The sequence below is a fragment of the Nerophis ophidion genome, linkage group LG06, assembly GCF_033978795.1.
Source record: "Nerophis ophidion isolate RoL-2023_Sa linkage group LG06, RoL_Noph_v1.0, whole genome shotgun sequence".
NCBI classification, from domain to species: domain Eukaryota; kingdom Metazoa; phylum Chordata; class Actinopteri; order Syngnathiformes; family Syngnathidae; genus Nerophis; species Nerophis ophidion.
Genome location: NC_084616.1, coordinates 3,364,325 through 3,381,620, shown reverse-complemented (window position 1 = coordinate 3,381,620; position 17,296 = coordinate 3,364,325). Strand labels below are relative to the sequence as shown.

Below are 17,296 nucleotides of genomic sequence, written 5' to 3'. Positions count from 1 at the left end.
TGGCGGTCAATAGCGGAGGGTGTGTCAGTCCATCGCCAGCCAGGCATTTAAAAAATAGACCTAAACATTTGCGATCATCAGTCTTCACCAAGACGTTACTTTCCTCACTTGATTAACATTCACAGCACCCGCAGTTCTTGTGAGAAGACTTTTTAAGAAAAAATGACCGAAAGGAAGGCGAGAAACACTTTTTATTTCAACAGACTCTCACGCCGTACCTGCCGTCAAAACTCTAAAGACCGACTGCACAGTTCCTACCTTCACAATAAAGCGCTGCTTCATCCTGTCTGCGCTAACAAAATAAGAATCTCAGAAAGCTGTATGTCTCTGATCATGAGCGCCACTATCGTAAGGCACGAGAACTGTTTGCCTCACCTCAGACTTTTTTCTCTGCCATTTTGAATGCTCAGCAACACACCAGACAAGAACGCGCTCTGGCCGCACGGCAGACAGAGAATTTTACTAGGGATTGCGAAAATTCAGCGATTTTTAAGAAAATATCATCCGAATTGGTGAAGGTAAATTAAAAATTCAAAACTAACAATTACAATTATTTTATCATTATATATTTTATTTCTTTGCATGATCACAGGTGAGGCACTGCCTCCCCTGAACGCACATCACAGATCTCTACTTTTGACAATGTCTGTGATGACACATTTTGACTGGATAGTAAATCTGTGTTGTTATCCAAACTGTATAGTTCAGTGTTGTGATTGTCCACCCTGTCCCCTTAGGGACAACAACATCGAAGAATGCGGCTTGGAAATGTTCTTCTGTGTCGACAAGGAAATTTTAGGGGAAATCACCACCCACGACCTGAAACCCGAAGGAGGAGACATTCAAGTTACGGAGGAGAACAAAGAAGAGTACATCAGGTGTGTGTTGACATACATAAACCTATACCAAATTGATAGCTTTAGTCACTCACAATGTACACAGAATAAACATGAATGTACCGCATTTTTCGGAGTATAAATTGCTCCGGAGTATAAATTGCACCTGCCGAAAATGCAAAACAAAGAAGAAAAAAAACACATACCGGTATAAGTCGCATTTTTGGGGGAAATTTCTTTGATAAAACCGAAAACCAAGAATAGACATTTAAACGGCAATTTAAAATAAATAAAGAATAGTGAACCACAGGCTGAATAAGTGTAGGTTATATGAGGCATAAATAACCAACTGCTATGTTAACCTAACATATTATGGTAAGAGTCATTCAAATAACTATAACATATAGAACATGCTATACCTTTACCAAACTATCTCTCACTCCTAATCCATAAATCCCATGAGATCTTATACGTCTAGTCTCTTACGTGAATGAGATAAATATTATTATATGATATTTTACGGTTGCTGCTCCTCCACATCGAGAGGAGCCAGATGAGGTGGTTCGGGCATCTGGTCAGGATGCCACCCGAACGCCTCCCTAGGGAGGTGTTTAGGGCACGTCCAACCGGTAGGAGGCCACGGGGAAGACCCAGGACACGTTGGGAAGACTATGTCTCCCGGCTGGCCTGGGAACGCCTCGGGATCCCCCGGGAAGAGCTAGACGAAGTGGCTGGGGAGAGGGAAGTCTGGGTTTCCCTGCTTAGGCTGTTGCCCCCGCGACCCGACCTCGTATAAGCGGAAGATGATGGATGGATGGATGGATATTTTACGGTAATGTGTTAATAATTTCACACATAAGTCACTCCTGAGTATAAGTCGCACCCCCGGCCAAACTATGAAAAAAAACTGACTTATAGTCCGAAAAATACAGTAATATGAAATACAGCAAGACAAGATTAAATACAACAAATTTTTGAAAAACTGTGTGGTTGTTAGTTGCAAATGAGGAAGAAGTCTGCACAAGGAGATCACTACGTTGCTTATTTATCACCATCTATGCCATCAGAGCAGATCTTTCCACATGTTCAAAGATACCATCTTTATTCTTGATGATGGCCATGCAGCCACTGTTATATTATTCCCTTTTCTGAGTGTTTTACCAAGTCAAATTTTTTTACATACAGTATTTTAAATTTTTTTTACAGACAAACATAGTTTTGTAATTTATTATTGTTTCTTTTGTTAATATCAGAGTCCGTTCTGCAAAAAGGTCATCCCTAGAAGCACACAGCTTATGGACAGGGACCCACAGTTAAATGTACATCATCATATATTATACAAAATGCAATTCAATACATTTCAAAATCTACCCACCAAATACCCATTTGCAATTTAATTTATAAATAAAAAAGGAATCTTTAAATCCACCAAATCAGTTTTAATATCCTATCATTCAAATTTGATTAAAAGGCTGCATCTTGAAGATCTGTGATAATCTCATCATACATACAATGGTCAAGACAAAAATTATGCAACTAATGTGAATTCCTTAACCATAAGCGTGTTAAAAGTACTAAACATAACGTCGCAATAAATTTAACTTAAGCACTTTTTGAAAATGTTTAAAGAATTTGATTCTTTTATTGAGCTATCAATCATTCCAGATCATCGGGCCTCTACAGGCTATACTAACGCTTGTACACTTAAGATGACCACTTTTTTCCTCTTAGTAAAGGCTTACTTCTAGTGTTATATCTATGAGAAGTAGTGGTCGCTGGAATGAGCTGGCATTCATTGTCTACAATTTAATCCATATACCATTTTATAAACAATACAAGCACTATGGGATCTGTTGTAAGATTGTACCCATAAAAAAGAGAATTTGAGGGAGCATTAAAGTTTGTCCATGATATAACACGTATGACTCTCTTCTGAAGAATCTCCAGTTTTTTAAGATAACTGGGATACGTGTTACACCATACGACATTGCAATAGTTTATATGTGGTTCAAATAGAGTCCGATACAGAATTAGGTGTTAAGAGGAAGAAAGTGCCTCAATTTTGAGAGTAGACGGACATTAACGTTCCCTCTAAGGTACGCGCCTGTGCAATTGCACACTGCTCACGTGTCCTCTGCGCACGGCAAATCTAGGCCGCGCACAAAATCCAATAAAAAGATAAGCGCATAACAGTGTGCACGTCGGCTGTCGCTCACATGTGCGCCACTGAATGCTCAAGGAGTTTGCTCTCACATATGAAACATTGGAGGGAAAATTGACCGAAACATTTAGATAATTTATTCATTAAGTTTTCAATATGGCTTTTTAAATTTATAAATCCATCTGTGTATTTTCCAAGGAAATTAGTGTTCCCAACGCTCTCAATTGCTTTACCGCTTATTTTAATCAGTATTATATCAAAGTTTTAGGGCTTCACGGTGGCAGAGGGGTTAGCGCGTCTGCCTCACATTACGAAGTTCCTGCAGTCCTGGGTTCAAATCCAGGCTCGGGATCTTTCTGTGTGGAGTTTGCATGTTCTCCCCGTGAATGCGTGGGTTCCCTCCGGGTACTCCGGCTTCCTCCCACTTCCAAAGACATGCACCTGGGGATAGATTGATTGGCAACACTAGATTGGCCCTAGTGTGTGAATGTTGTCTGTCTATTCGTGTTGGCCCTGCAATGAGGTGGCGACTTGTCCAGGGTGTACCCTGCCTTCCGCCCGATTGTAGCTGAGATAGGCGCCAGCGCCCCCCGCAACCCCAAAAGGGAATAAGCGGTAGAAAATGGATGGATGGGATGGATATATCAAAGTTTTTACGACTTCTTTTTGAACGACATATAATAGTTTGTTTGATAATTTATTACATTTGAACCAATTGTCTACTTTGATGAATTCACTATTGACAATAGCTTGAAGGAATTCAGGATTTTTGTGTCACATGAATAAATTACTTTGTGAAAAATAATTGATGAGTTCACAAAGTCGTTTATATATAATATAAAAAGAAGTGGTCCCAATACGGAGCCTTGTGGAACTCCACATGTTAAAATTTTACTTGGAGATTTGCAGTTATTTATTTGCACATATTGCTCCCTTTCATATTAATAACTTCTGAACCAATTGAGTGCAACCCCTCTGACACTATAGTGTTGCAATTTACTCAATAAGATTTCAAAATCAATGGGATCAAATGCTTTTGATAAATCAAGGAAAACACAGATCCCACACTCACCATTATCAACGGTAACAATAGTCAAATGTAATGAAAAACTACAAATAACAAATCATTCCTTGGTTGAATGCTATTTCTGTCACAGCATCACCATCGCTGTCTGACTCTGAATTTTACTTGATTTTCCAGAAGTTTTTATTTCAATTTTATTTTTACCATTTTGGTGCACAAACATGAAATTAATAAACTGTAATTAACTTGAATTTTACAATTTATAAAGAAGTGCATCTATTTTTATTTTTTTATTAAATTGTATTATTTTATTTTATTTTTTGTTTTATTTAAATCCATTTATTGACCCAGGGTGACACGCGTAATGATCAATGAACAACTCAATAAATGGATTATAAAATTGATCTTAAAAGTGCTTGAATGTCATTTTTTTTAATGAGAGTTATTGCTTTCAGGTTGGTAGCAGAGTGGAGAATGTCTCGAGGCGTAGAAGAGCAAACACAGGCGTTCTTCGAAGGCTTCAATGAGGTCCTACCGCAGCAATACCTGCAGTATTTTGACGCCAAGGAGCTGGAGGTACGACCACATACACTTGGATCCGATTTGATCCATTTTGCACGATACCTGGTGGTCCTAACAATTAAAGGGGAACATTATCACCAAACCTATGTAAGTGTCAATATATACCTTGATGGTGCAGAAAAAAGACCATCTATTTTTTTAACCGATTTCCGAACTCTAAATGGGTGAATTTTGGCGAATTAAACGCCTTTCTGTTTATCGCGCTGGAAGCGATGACGTCAGAATGTGACGTCGCCGAGGTAACACACCCACCATTTTCATTTTCAACACATTCCAAACACCGGGTCTCAGCTCTGTTATTTTCCGTTTTTTTGACTATTTTTTGGAACTTTGGAGACATCATGCCTCGACGGTGTGTTGTCGGAGGGTGTAACAACACTAACAGGGAGGGATTCAAGTTGCACCACTGGCCCGAAGATGCCAAAGTGTCTGCCGCCAGACCCCCGTTGAATGTGCCAGTGTCTCCACATTTGACCGGCGATGCTAAGACAGACATGGCACAGAGATGTATGGATAACCTGCAGATGCATTTGCAACGATAGTCAACGAAATCACAAAGGTGAGTTTTGTTGATGTTGACTGCCAGCTAATCGATGCTAACATGCTACGCTAATCGATGCTAACATGCTACGCTAATCGATGCTAAAGCAGACATGGTACAGAGATGTATGGATAACCTGTAGATGCATTTGCAACTATATTACGTTTCCTTCCACCCACATTTAATGCGAAACAAACACTTACCAATCGACGGATTTAAGTTGCTCCAGTGTCAAAAGATGCGAAAGTCCTGATCGTTTGGTCCGCACATTTTACCAGCGATGCTAACGCAGCTATTCGGCCATGCTATGGCTATGAATTCGCTCAATAGCTTCAGTTTCTTCTTCAATACTTTCATACTCCAACCATCTGTTTTAATACATGCGTAATCTGTTGAATCGCTTAAGTCGCTGAAATCCGAGTTTGAATCCGAGCTAATGTCGCTATATGTTGCTGTGGTATTCCCATTGTTTGTTTACATTGGCAGCACTGTGTGACGTCACAGGGAAATGGCCAGTGTCTTCGCAGAGAGACAAAATAAGGCACTTTAAAGCTTTATTTAGGGATATTCCGAGACCGGTAAAATTTTGAAAAAAACTTCAAAAAATACAACAAGCCACTGGGAACTGATTTTTATTGTTTTTAACCCTTTTGAAATTGTGATAATGTTCCCTTTTAAGGAAACAAAATGTATTTATGTTAGATGAGATGTACGGGTTTGTCCTTGCAGGTGATGCTGTGTGGCATGCAGGAGATCGACCTGGCAGACTGGCAAAGAAACACCATCTACCGACATTACCCTCGAGGCAGCAAGCAGATCCTGTGGTTCTGGCAGGTCAGCAGCAACACCATAAGGACGTCAAGACCAGAGATGACCGTGTTATTCGTGTTCACCCCATCATCACTTATTTTGTGTGTCTGTGGATTGTTGCCTCCTGTACCTAATGTTCTGTTCTTGGATCATTTCCCCGCCCTGCAGTTAATAAAAGAGATGGACAACGAGAAGAGGATGAGGATGTTGCAGTTTGTCACCGGTACCTGCCGCCTTCCTGTAGGAGGCTTTTCTGACCTCATGGGTAATATTATTATAATTATTATTATTATTTGAGTGTTTATTTTTGTTTGATTTTTGGTTACACTTGTGCTGAGCATTTTCTGTAATGATATGAATAGGCAAATTCAGACCTGTCATTATGTTTGGTTTTAATGCCAATAATGAAAGCTTCAGTTAAATATAAAGAGTTGGAGGTAGTTTTGTTTTTTTATTCCAGCTCTAAATTGTCACACTGTATGACTTAAGCGTGTACCTCACTTTATAGGAAGCAATGGCCCTCAAAAGTTCTGCATCGAGAAGGTGGGAAAAGAGAACTGGCTTCCCAGAAGTCACACATGGTGAGTCCCCAAAAGGTAAACAATTATGTTTACAGTGTGTGCAATGCCAAGTTACTGTAGCAAGGGACGGAAATGTTGCTCATTGAGGTTCCTTAATTGAGTTTATTAAGGATCCCCATTAGTCTACACCGCAGTGGAGACTATTATTCTTGGGGTCCAGGCAAAAAAACATCACACAATCACAAAACAAAAGATTACAATGCAGTACAACATGATCAATAATAAAATGTTGTAATACAAAAATAGTAACAAAAAAACAATAACTTTGAGTTTACATAATAATGCTCATACAGAAGATAAAGAGCAATATAAAAATACAAACCCCGTTTCCACATGAGTTGGGAAATTGTGTTAGATGTAAATATAAACAGAATACAATGATTTGCAAATCCTTTTCAACCCATATTCAGTTGAATATGCTACAAAGACAACATATTTGATGTTCAAACTCATAAACATTTTTTTTGCAAATAATCATTAACTTTAGAATTTGATGCCAGCAACACGTGACAAAGAAGTTTGGAAAGGTGGCAATAAATACTGATAAAGTTGAGGAATGCTCATCAAACACTTATTTCGAACATCCCACAGGTGTGCAGGCTAATTGGGAACAGGTGGGTGCCATGATTGGGTATAAAAACAGCTTCCCAAAAAATGCTCAGTCTTTCACAAGAAAGGATGGGGCGAGGTACACCCCTTTGTCCACAACTGCGTGAGCAAATAGTCAAACAGTTTAAGAACAACGTTTCTCAAAGTGCAATTGCAAGAAATCTAGGGATTTCAACATCTACGCTCCATAATATCATCAAAAGGTTCAGAGAATCTGGAGAAATCACTCCACGTAAGCGACATGGCCGAAAACCAACATTGAATGGCCGTGACCTTCCATCCCTCAGACAGCACTGTATAAAAAACCGACATCAATCTCTAAAGGATATCACCACATGGGCTCAGGAATACTTCAGAAAACCACTGTCACTAAATACAGTTTGTCGCTGCATCTCTAAGTGCAAGTAAAATCTCTACTATGCAAAGCGAAAGCCATTTATCAAGAACACCCAGAAACGCCGCCTGCTTCGCTGGGCCCGAGCTCATCTAAGATGGACTGATGCAAAGTGGAAAAGTGTTCTGTGGTCTGACAAGTCCATATTTAAATTTTTGGGGGGAAACTGTGGACGTTGTGTACTCCAGATCAAAGAGGAAAAGAACCATCCGGATTGTTCAAGGCGCAAAGATTAAAAGCCAGCATGTGTGATGGTATGGGGGTGCATTAGTGCCCAAGGCATGGGTAACTTACACATCTGTGAAGGCACCATTAATGCTGAAAAGTACGTACAGGTTTTGGAACAACATATGTTGCCGTCCAAGCAACGTTATCATGGACGCCTCTGCTTATTTCACTAAGAAAATGCCAAGGTACGTGTTACAACAGTGTGGCTTCGTAGTAAAAGAGTGCGGGTACTAGACTGGCCTGCCTGCAGTCCAGACCTGTCTCCCATGGAAAATGTGTGGCGCATTATGAAGCATAAAATACGACAGCGGAGACCCCGGACTGTTGAAGGACTGTAGCTCTACCTACATAAAACAAGAATGGGAAAGAATTCCACTTTCAAAGCTTCAACAATTAGTTTCCTCAGTTCCCAAACGTTTACTGAGTGTTGTTTATAGAAAAGGTGATGTAACACAGTGGTGAACATGCCCTTTCCCAACTACTTTGGCACGTGTTGCAGCCATGAAATTCTAAGTTAATTGTTATTTGCAAAAAAAAAATAAAGTTTGAGTTTCAACATCAAATATGTTGTCTTTGTAGCATATTCAACTGAATATGGGTTGAAAAGGATTTGCAAATCATTGTATTCTGTTTATATCGAACACAATTTCCCAACTCATATGGAAACTGGGTTTGTAGATATATATTTCTGCTAAAATAAAATATAATATACACATTAGTGTACCAAAGACAAACAATAAGTGACATAAAATTACCATCCATCCATTTTCTACTGCTTGTCCTATAATCAATAAAATAGTCAATAATCAATAAAACCAGTCATGACATTAGGTACAATTTAGAATAATCTCTTTCCTTAGAATTGCCACTTTCTTTTTCTTTGGCTTTCTGTGAAGCCAACACCAGGATTGGACGCTTTGATAAATGTTCCATTTTCTTTTACAAATATGAACAAATCAATTAGTTGATTGTCATTGATCAACAAACAGTGTATGATCGTCTCTTTCTGAATGTTCTGAATTTGTTTTGCTAGTATTTTAATGATAAATGTAATGATACCAGGAGTAGTTGTGCCATAATGGACGTCTGCATGGACATCTTGAGAAAGCAAACTTGAATTGAATCTACAGAAGAATTCATAGGTTTAATCTTTATGTTTCTCTCCCAGCGTACAACACGTGGCGATAACCATCCAACAGGATTTAAGTGTAGCATTGTGGTACACTCTTCTAATAGTCCCAATATAAACATGGTGGATGAAAATTGCTATAAATGGATCACATGTTTACATCCTGGCCCTAATCTTTGCTACAGTTTCAACAGATTGGACCTGCCGCCCTACAAGAGCTACGAGCAGCTGAAAGAGAAGCTGATGTTCGCCATCGAGGAGACGGAAGGCTTCGGACAGGAGTGATGTTTTGAAAGCAGCCTCAAGAGGCAGGTACACAGGGATCAAGACCACAATGGGACTCTTGTGTGTCTCTTGCATCCATCCCAAAGGAAAACCTTTCCGATCGCTAGCCTTCGTCGGAACCAAAATCTACCACCGTCGATCCTGTACCTCAGAATGAGCGCCAAATTAGCCATGGTAGCGTTTGCCAAAAATCGCCCCTGAGATCATCAGCGAGGTTAAAAAGTCACCACTGGAGGGCAGCAATTGTGTCTTGCTTTGCATTAGTCCAAATATTCATGGCGAGGTTAAAAGCGGGTCGCCAACAGTGACGCTGATTGTATTGTGTTGGCTCTTAGGGTGCACTCACACTTTTTAGGCAAGCGTTTGTTAGAAAAGGTGCACCTGGGCATGATTGCTCATGCAAGAGAACCTAACCTGGGCGTGTATACTAATCAATGAAATCGCTCCTTCTGCTAGTTATTAATGACTATCGCCACCTTGCATCATCTAAAGACTTGAAATACTGCACAAAGTCCACTGGCAGATGCACGTTAAATAGACTTGTCTGCTGCTCCCTCCCAGCCTGCTCGCACCACAGAACCACTCTAAGCAAACTGGGTCGGGCAATTTGCAATATGGCTTGTATGATGAAGTGATGACGTGTAGAGCAGTGTGAGTGCACCCCTAACAAAGCAACATCACCAACAATGATTGTCTCCTCCTCTCTCACCTGTCCCGCTAACAAGACTTTCAAAGGTGAACTGCACTTCTTTTGGGAATTTTGTCTATCATTCACAATCCTTAGGTGAGAAAAACACATTTGTTTCTCTTTTTTATGCATTCTAACTTGTAAATAAACGCTAGCAAGAGTCAGCTGACAATGGAGGTATTGTGATTTGCTGTAATCCGCCTATAAAGCGTTCTAAAAACATTTAAAAGCCTCCATCAATGTTGTACACACTGAGTTTATATGTAATATAGTAACATGCACATTCATAATAACGTAATATGTACATGTTTTGCTAATTTAAAGCATAAATTGGCGCATTAATTTCACAGACCCATCACAGCGTTTGCCATTTCCTTCGGCAACACTACTACTCACGGCAGACTTCATGAGCGGCAACGATGACTACTTTAGAACAAATGATAATGCAAAACTTTATATTTTTGATCCGAATATAAGGAGGATGACCTACAAGTCTTAGAAGCTGAGTGATAAGCCGATCCACCGCTAACGATACAATGCTAAAGAAGAAATACAAACTACAGACATAATAAAACAATCACTTACTATACAATGTCTGCTCTCACCGGGGTGCCAATTGAGGAGATGTTTATATCTTCACGTTTAAATGGAGAATTCATCATGCAAGTAAAAAAATAAGAAAGAGATGAGCGCAAGCAAGCTTCTTTTCGTGTCTTTCTCGACATCTCCGGGTCTAAGTTGAATGTCAAAGTTGACCAACTTCTCGGTTTAAGGCCACCACCTTCTACTCTACAAGTGAGAGGCAAGATTTGAAATTGAGAATTAACTTTCACCAGCTCAGCAGCAATGCAGCAGCTCACCAGCTCAGTATGTCAATAGCTTCATAAGCTAGGTCCCTCCTTGTGATCGCGGCGCCGCTAAAAGTAGTTCCTTTGCATTAGCGCTTGTAGCAACAATATCGCTAACGCTTGGTTTATATTCCGATCACGAAATATAAATGGAGTATTGTTTGTATTTTTTTCGACGTTTTTAATGGACGCAATAGATGACTTCAATTAGCTTCTTGGTTAGCCACCTCGTACTTGTCGTGTTTTACAAATTTGAATGCAAAAAAAAAAAAGTGTTCTTGTCTTGCATTGGAATTGTGAATGACAGGCAAAATACCCCCCAAAAAGTGCAGTTCCCATTTAAGAAGCCAAAATTCCCCCAAGAAAGTGCAGTTTCCTCCAAGAAGCCAAAATAAGGACAAATAAGAAGCAACTTGTGGTGCTTCCCGCATACATTGGGCAGGTTTGCCAGTGAGAAGCTGCCCTGGCTCCTTGCTTCCTGCAGTATTTTGCTGTTTGACAGTGGAAAAAATGGCAATGTCTGCACTGAAAAGGAGTTCTAGTTTTATAGAACCGCAGTGAATGAAGGTTAGCCATTACCTGAGTGAGGAAATACTAGTATCGCCTTCTCATGTTTCTGCTGTTGGTTTTTGTCAAATAAATGACCCTGACGGCGTCTTCTTAGGGGATGACAAGTATTCCAAGATGGCAATTAGGTACATTCATGTATTTTGCGGAGGAAAACACCAAAAAAAAGTCGAACCAAATAACGTTTTGAGACTGTTTTTCTTAGCTAGATCCTTTGACTTAGTGTTTTACTTCTTCCCTTTAGCTGCCCCCCATCACCCCAGAAGCTTTAGTGAATTAAACAGGTGTTACATACTCCATGCTTGAATTACTGCAGCAACTAGGCAAAATAAGCAGCGGCGTCTTCGTTTTTGAAGATTCTTAATTTGATGCAGGAAACTGCAACCAAATGTGGTGTTGCTCGTGATTCCGATTCATAAATAAAGCACTGGTAGTGTTTTTGACAAGGACTTAATTACACAGTGAGTGGAAGATAACATAGAAAATAATAGTATTTGTCAACCTTGCCTTTTGTTGCTAAAGGGGGGTCCTATTCTACATTTGCTACAGGTTTAGCACTGGATTCATTTTCATGCCACTCCGAAATCTCCTAAACATTTGGGTACAACAACTTTGAGAGGTTTCTCACGGAATCTCACATTTCACACGTCACAACTTGCTGGGAGTCACCTGCTAATCAACGACCGCTCTTTTTGGACGTCAGCTAGAACGTGTTTTTTAGACATGGGAAATGTGAACCTTAAGACTTCATTATGCCCCCCCCACCTCAAAAACTCATTTAAACTTAATGTGCACTCCCCAACAAAAAAATAAATATCTAAAAGCTTCATTATGCTACAGCGTAGGCCAACTTTTTGATTCTATTGTAGCTCGTCTGCGGGGGCTGAGTGCATGACCTGCAATTCTGTGCCAGTGTTTTCCTCAACTCTTGTTGATTAGCTGTCAATAACTTCCTGAGTAGTAGTAGTAGCGATGTCCAGGTGGTTGTTGGAAGATGAGCTACAACAGGAACAAGACAGAACTTGTTTTTGGTGGAGCTTATTTAAGACTTATCTCAAGTTCACTTAACGGACAGCATTTTTGTCAACAAAGCCCCGTCTGACACCAGATATCCAATTCTCATATAATTCTTCCTTATTGATAACGATGATCACATGACTAGTTAAGGGGGGCGTGTGTCTGGGTGCCTGGGAGTGGCGGTCGGGGGCCCGTCTGACCAATCGCAACAAAGTATAAGCGTGGTCACAGTTGGAGCATGTCAGCCAAGAGGAGAAGAAGGCAGATTTACCCCCGCACACTATTTGAGATTGACGGAGTGTGTTATTAAAAGCCCACGTAATGAGCAGGAATTGGCCCCTTCAACTCCTAATAGAGTATTCTACATCTTGTTCATTCATTTTCTAACCATTTAGAAGTTAGCAAATGAAAACCCACAAGACAACCTCCTGCTTGTTTTCCATGCAGGACTTTTCAAGGCCTGTCACTCTCCTCTTTCACACAAAAAACTACTTGTATATACAATTAAAAACATTAATTACATGTTTTTTTTTCCTTTTGTAAAGGGTTTTAATAAGAGGTTTATGGTATCACTATATTTTTCCTTCACCCTTTCTAATTTCTGATGTACATGAAGTATGTGGGGGGGAAAAATCTATGAAATGGTCACCTTAATAAATTAAATCAAACATTAGTGTGTCTTGTTGGGTTTTTTATTTTTATTTCCCGGTTTCTTTTGTATTAATTTTAGCACTTTTGAGGCAGGCTTTACAAGTAGGGTAGGGGGGTCAAACTCATTTTAGCTCAGGGGACGCATGGAGGAATATCTGTACACACGGACTATTAAAATCCTGGCAGTAAATCTGAAAAAAAAAACAACTTTAGATTATTTTCTTTGTCTTAATTTGGCCAAAAATAAAACAAATTGTGAACATTTTACAATAAGTATATTGAAAAACGTCTAGAAAGTGAATGTTTGTTTATAACTGAATACATTTACATATGTATTTTTTGTATGTGTTGTGTATTTTTTTTTTTCTAAATGAAGTCATTTTCCAAAACACAATATAGAATGTGAGATATAACAGGATAATGCATACATTTATCATTTGTTTTCAAAACGCTTACAAAAAAGTGGGACCCCATTTTTATGACTTGATGAGGTCCCTGGGACCGCATTTTGACAATTCCTAGCCCCAACACTGATGGGCAAAACAGCAAAATTTCACCCCGGGGGGGCCATAGATCATTCATTCACGGGCAGGATCTGACCCCCTGACTTTGACAAGTAGGGCCAAGAGGATTCATGTCTTGCCCCGTCAAATCCAAATGTTTGAAGTTGAGTAAGTACATTTTCAAAATACTTACAAAACGTAAATATTACAAGCTGACAAAATGATCCGCTGTATGGTAACGCAGAAATCCGCTAAAAAATTGTATGACATCTTCCCTCACTAAACCTGTGTTGACCAATTAAAAATAAGACTAAAAGTTGAGTTGAGTTTGAGTTTATTTGGAACATGCAAGCATACAACATGATGCATCACAATTTCCAGTTTCTCTATTCAACATGTTGGAAAAGGAGTAGGAAGAAGCAGAATTTATTTAATCCGACCTCTTTTCTTTTACATAAAAGTTGCTAAAATTTTTGTATACTTCCTGTTTTCAATTTATTCACAATATACTCCTTAAGTAATCACAATAAAAATAAATAAATAATAATTGGTGATGTAAGATATATTTTATATGGTGAGATATGTAAGTTACATTTCTTATGGTGAGATGAGGAAGATTATCCAGAAAATGAATGGATGGATGAAATAAATCCAGCATGTTCATCATGGTTCTTCGTCTTTGTACTTGATAAACACTTTAAGTTTGAAGAGTTTCTCAAAGTGGATCATATTAGTACATTGTTTGCATAATGTAATTCCACATACTGATATACTGAAGGTCTTAAGTGTTGTACGTGCATACAAATGTTTTAAATGACATTTTTCTCAAAGATTATATTTCTCCTCTTTTGTTGAGAAGAATTGTTGTATATTCAGATTATAGTTTGCTTTGTGTATAATTTTAGCTGTGTGCAAATTCACTATGTCATGAAATTTCAATATTTTCGATTTCTCTAACTCAGAATCAAATCAGAAATACTTTATTAATCCCTGAAGGGAAATTAAGATTTTCAGCCCAATCCCATTCAAAATCAGACAAACATTACAGGGAGACAGAACAGGATCAAACATTGCAGGGAGACAGAACAGGATCAAACATTAAAGGGAGACAGAACAGGATCAAACATTACAGGGAGACAGAACAGGATCAAACATTACAGGAAGACAGAACAGGATCAAACATGACAGGGAGACAGAACAGGATCAAACATGACAGGGAGACAGAACAGGATCAAACATTGCAGGGAAACATAACAGGATCAAACATTACAGGGAGACAGAACAGGATCAAACATTGCAGGGAGACAGAACAGGATCAAACATTAAAGGGAGACAGAACAGGATCAAACATTACAGGGAGACAGAACAGGATCAAACATTACAGGAAGACAGAACAGGATCAAACATGACAGGGAGACAGAACAGGATCAAACATGACAGGGAGACAGAACAGGATCAAACATTGCAGGGAAACAGAACAGGATCAAACATTACAGGGAGACAGAACAGGATCAAACATTGCAGGGAGTCAGAACAGGATAAAAAATTGCAGGGAGACAGAACAGAATAAAACATTGCAGGGAGACAGAACAGGATAAAACATTGCAAGGAGACAGAACCGGATCAAACATTACAGAGAGACAGAACAGGATCAACCTATTACAGAGAGACAGAACAGGATCAAACATTGTAGGGAGACAGAACAGGATCAAACATTACAGGGAGACAGAACAGGATCAAACATTACAGGGAGACAGAACAGGATCAAACATTGCAGGGAGTCAGAACAGGATAAAAAATTGCAGGGAGACAGAACAGAATAAAACATTGCAGGGAGACAGAACAGGATAAAACATTGCAAGGAGACAGAACCGGATCAAACATTACAGAGAGACAGAACAGGATCAACCTATTACAGAGAGACAGAACAGGATCAAACATTGTAGGGAGACAGAACAGGATCAAACATTACAGGGAGACAGAACAGGATCAAACATTACAGGGAGACAGAACAGGATCAAACATTACAGGGAGACAGAACAGGGTCAAACATTACAGGGAGACAGAACAGGATCAAACATTACAGGGAGACAAAACAGGATCAAACATTACAGGGAGACAAAACAGGATCAAACATTACAGGGAGACAGAACAGGATAAAACATTGCAGGGAGACAGAACCGGATAAAACATTGCAGGGAGACAACAGGATTAAACGTTCCAGAGAGACAGAACAGGATCAAATGTTACAGGGAAACAGAAGAGGATCAAACATTACAGGGAGACAGAACAGGATCAAACATTACAGGGAGACAGAACAGGATCAAACATTGCAGGGAGACAGAACAGGATCAAACATTGCAGGGAGAGAGAACAGGATCAAACATTGCAGGGAGACACAACAGGATCAAACATTGCAGGGAAACAGAACAGGATCAAACATCGCAGGGAGACAGAACAGGATAAATCATTGCAGGGAGACAGAACAGGATAAATCATTGCAGGGAGACAGAACAGGATAAATCATTGCAGGGAGACAGAACAGGATCAAACAATGCAGGGAGACAGAACAGGATCAACCATTACAGGGAGACGGAACAGGATCAACCATTGCAGGGAAACAGAACAGTATTAAACATTGCAGGGAGACAAAACAGGATCAAACATTACAGGGAGACAGAACAGGATCAGACATTGCAGGGAGACAGAACCGGATCAAACATTACAGGGAGACAGAACAGGATCAAACATTGCAGGGAGACAGAACAGGATTAAACATTGCAGGGAAACAGAACAGGATCAACCATTACAGAGAGACAGAACAGGATTGCTGACAGGATCGCTGACGGCGCCCCTAACAAAAAAGGTGAGAAACAGGTAAACGCTGGGGAGGGGGAGAAAAACAAATATTCAGTCAAAGCTTGGACCCCTGGAGACGGGGTCCAGACTGAGGCCAAAGGAAAACAACCTCATAGCCATAGCACACACAAATGTGTGTAAGAGGCAAACATCAAAGGACATTAAAAGAGCAAAGCTGATGCAATCCAACATGATGTATTATTATAACTGATCATTTTTGCAACACAGTTAATGAAGTGTACTCCATCCATTCATCCATTTTTCTACCGCTTATTCCCTTTTGGGGTCGCGGGGGGCGCTGGCGCCTATCTCAGCTACAATCACTGTTTGAAGTTATATCCAGTATTTCTACACAACAACTCAGATATGTAACACTAGTGAGCAGCAGAGAATATGAAGTGATTTCTGGTCTAGAACATGTTTTGCTTTATTCATTATTGACATATTTGTTGCTACTTTATGTTGTATATTTTTTACATGGGATTTCCAGTTAAATTTTTCATCAATCATTATACCTAGAAATGTGGTTTCATTTACTCTTTCAATTTCTATTCCATCCATCTTCTTGCGCTTATCCGAGGTCGGGTCACGGGGGCAGCAGCCTAAGCAAAGAAGACCAGACTTCCCTCTGCCCAGCCACTTTGTCCAGCTCCTCCCGGGGGATCCCGAGGGCGATCCCAGGCCAGCCGGAACAGATAGTCTTAATTTGAGATAAGTCTTCATTTCTATTCTGTCTACTTGGATTTGTGTTTGACTTTCTCTTCTACTGTTACCAAATTGTTAGAAACACAATCCAATCATATTAAATGGTGCCATTAAATGGGCGGCACAAGGTGAGAATATATCCAATCACAGCTCTTGAATACGTGAGAGGGCGGAAGTTAGTGAGGACGGTGAGCCAATCAGAGGCTTTTCCTTCTGAAGTGAGGAAATTCAAGTAGAATCTTTTTGATTGATTGATACTTTTATTAGTAGATTGCACA

The 17,296-nt window shown here is 39.6% G+C and overlaps 1 protein-coding gene across 1 annotated transcript in view; it reads left to right on the top strand.

The window, feature by feature from the left end:
• Positions 1 to 12,973, top strand: part of LOC133554090 (E3 ubiquitin-protein ligase Itchy-like) — a 50,544-nt gene extending 37,571 nt beyond the window's left edge. Inside the window, exons 19-24 of the mRNA XM_061902479.1 lie at positions 738 to 878; positions 4,477 to 4,597; positions 5,874 to 5,978; positions 6,123 to 6,219; positions 6,463 to 6,535; positions 9,081 to 12,973. Coding sequence (XP_061758463.1) covers positions 738 to 878; positions 4,477 to 4,597; positions 5,874 to 5,978; positions 6,123 to 6,219; positions 6,463 to 6,535; positions 9,081 to 9,180 — 637 coding nt within the window. The 3' untranslated portion in view covers positions 9,181 to 12,973. The remainder of the gene's footprint in view (positions 1 to 737; positions 879 to 4,476; positions 4,598 to 5,873; positions 5,979 to 6,122; positions 6,220 to 6,462; positions 6,536 to 9,080) is intronic.
• The last annotated feature ends 4,323 nt before the right edge of the window (positions 12,974 to 17,296 follow it).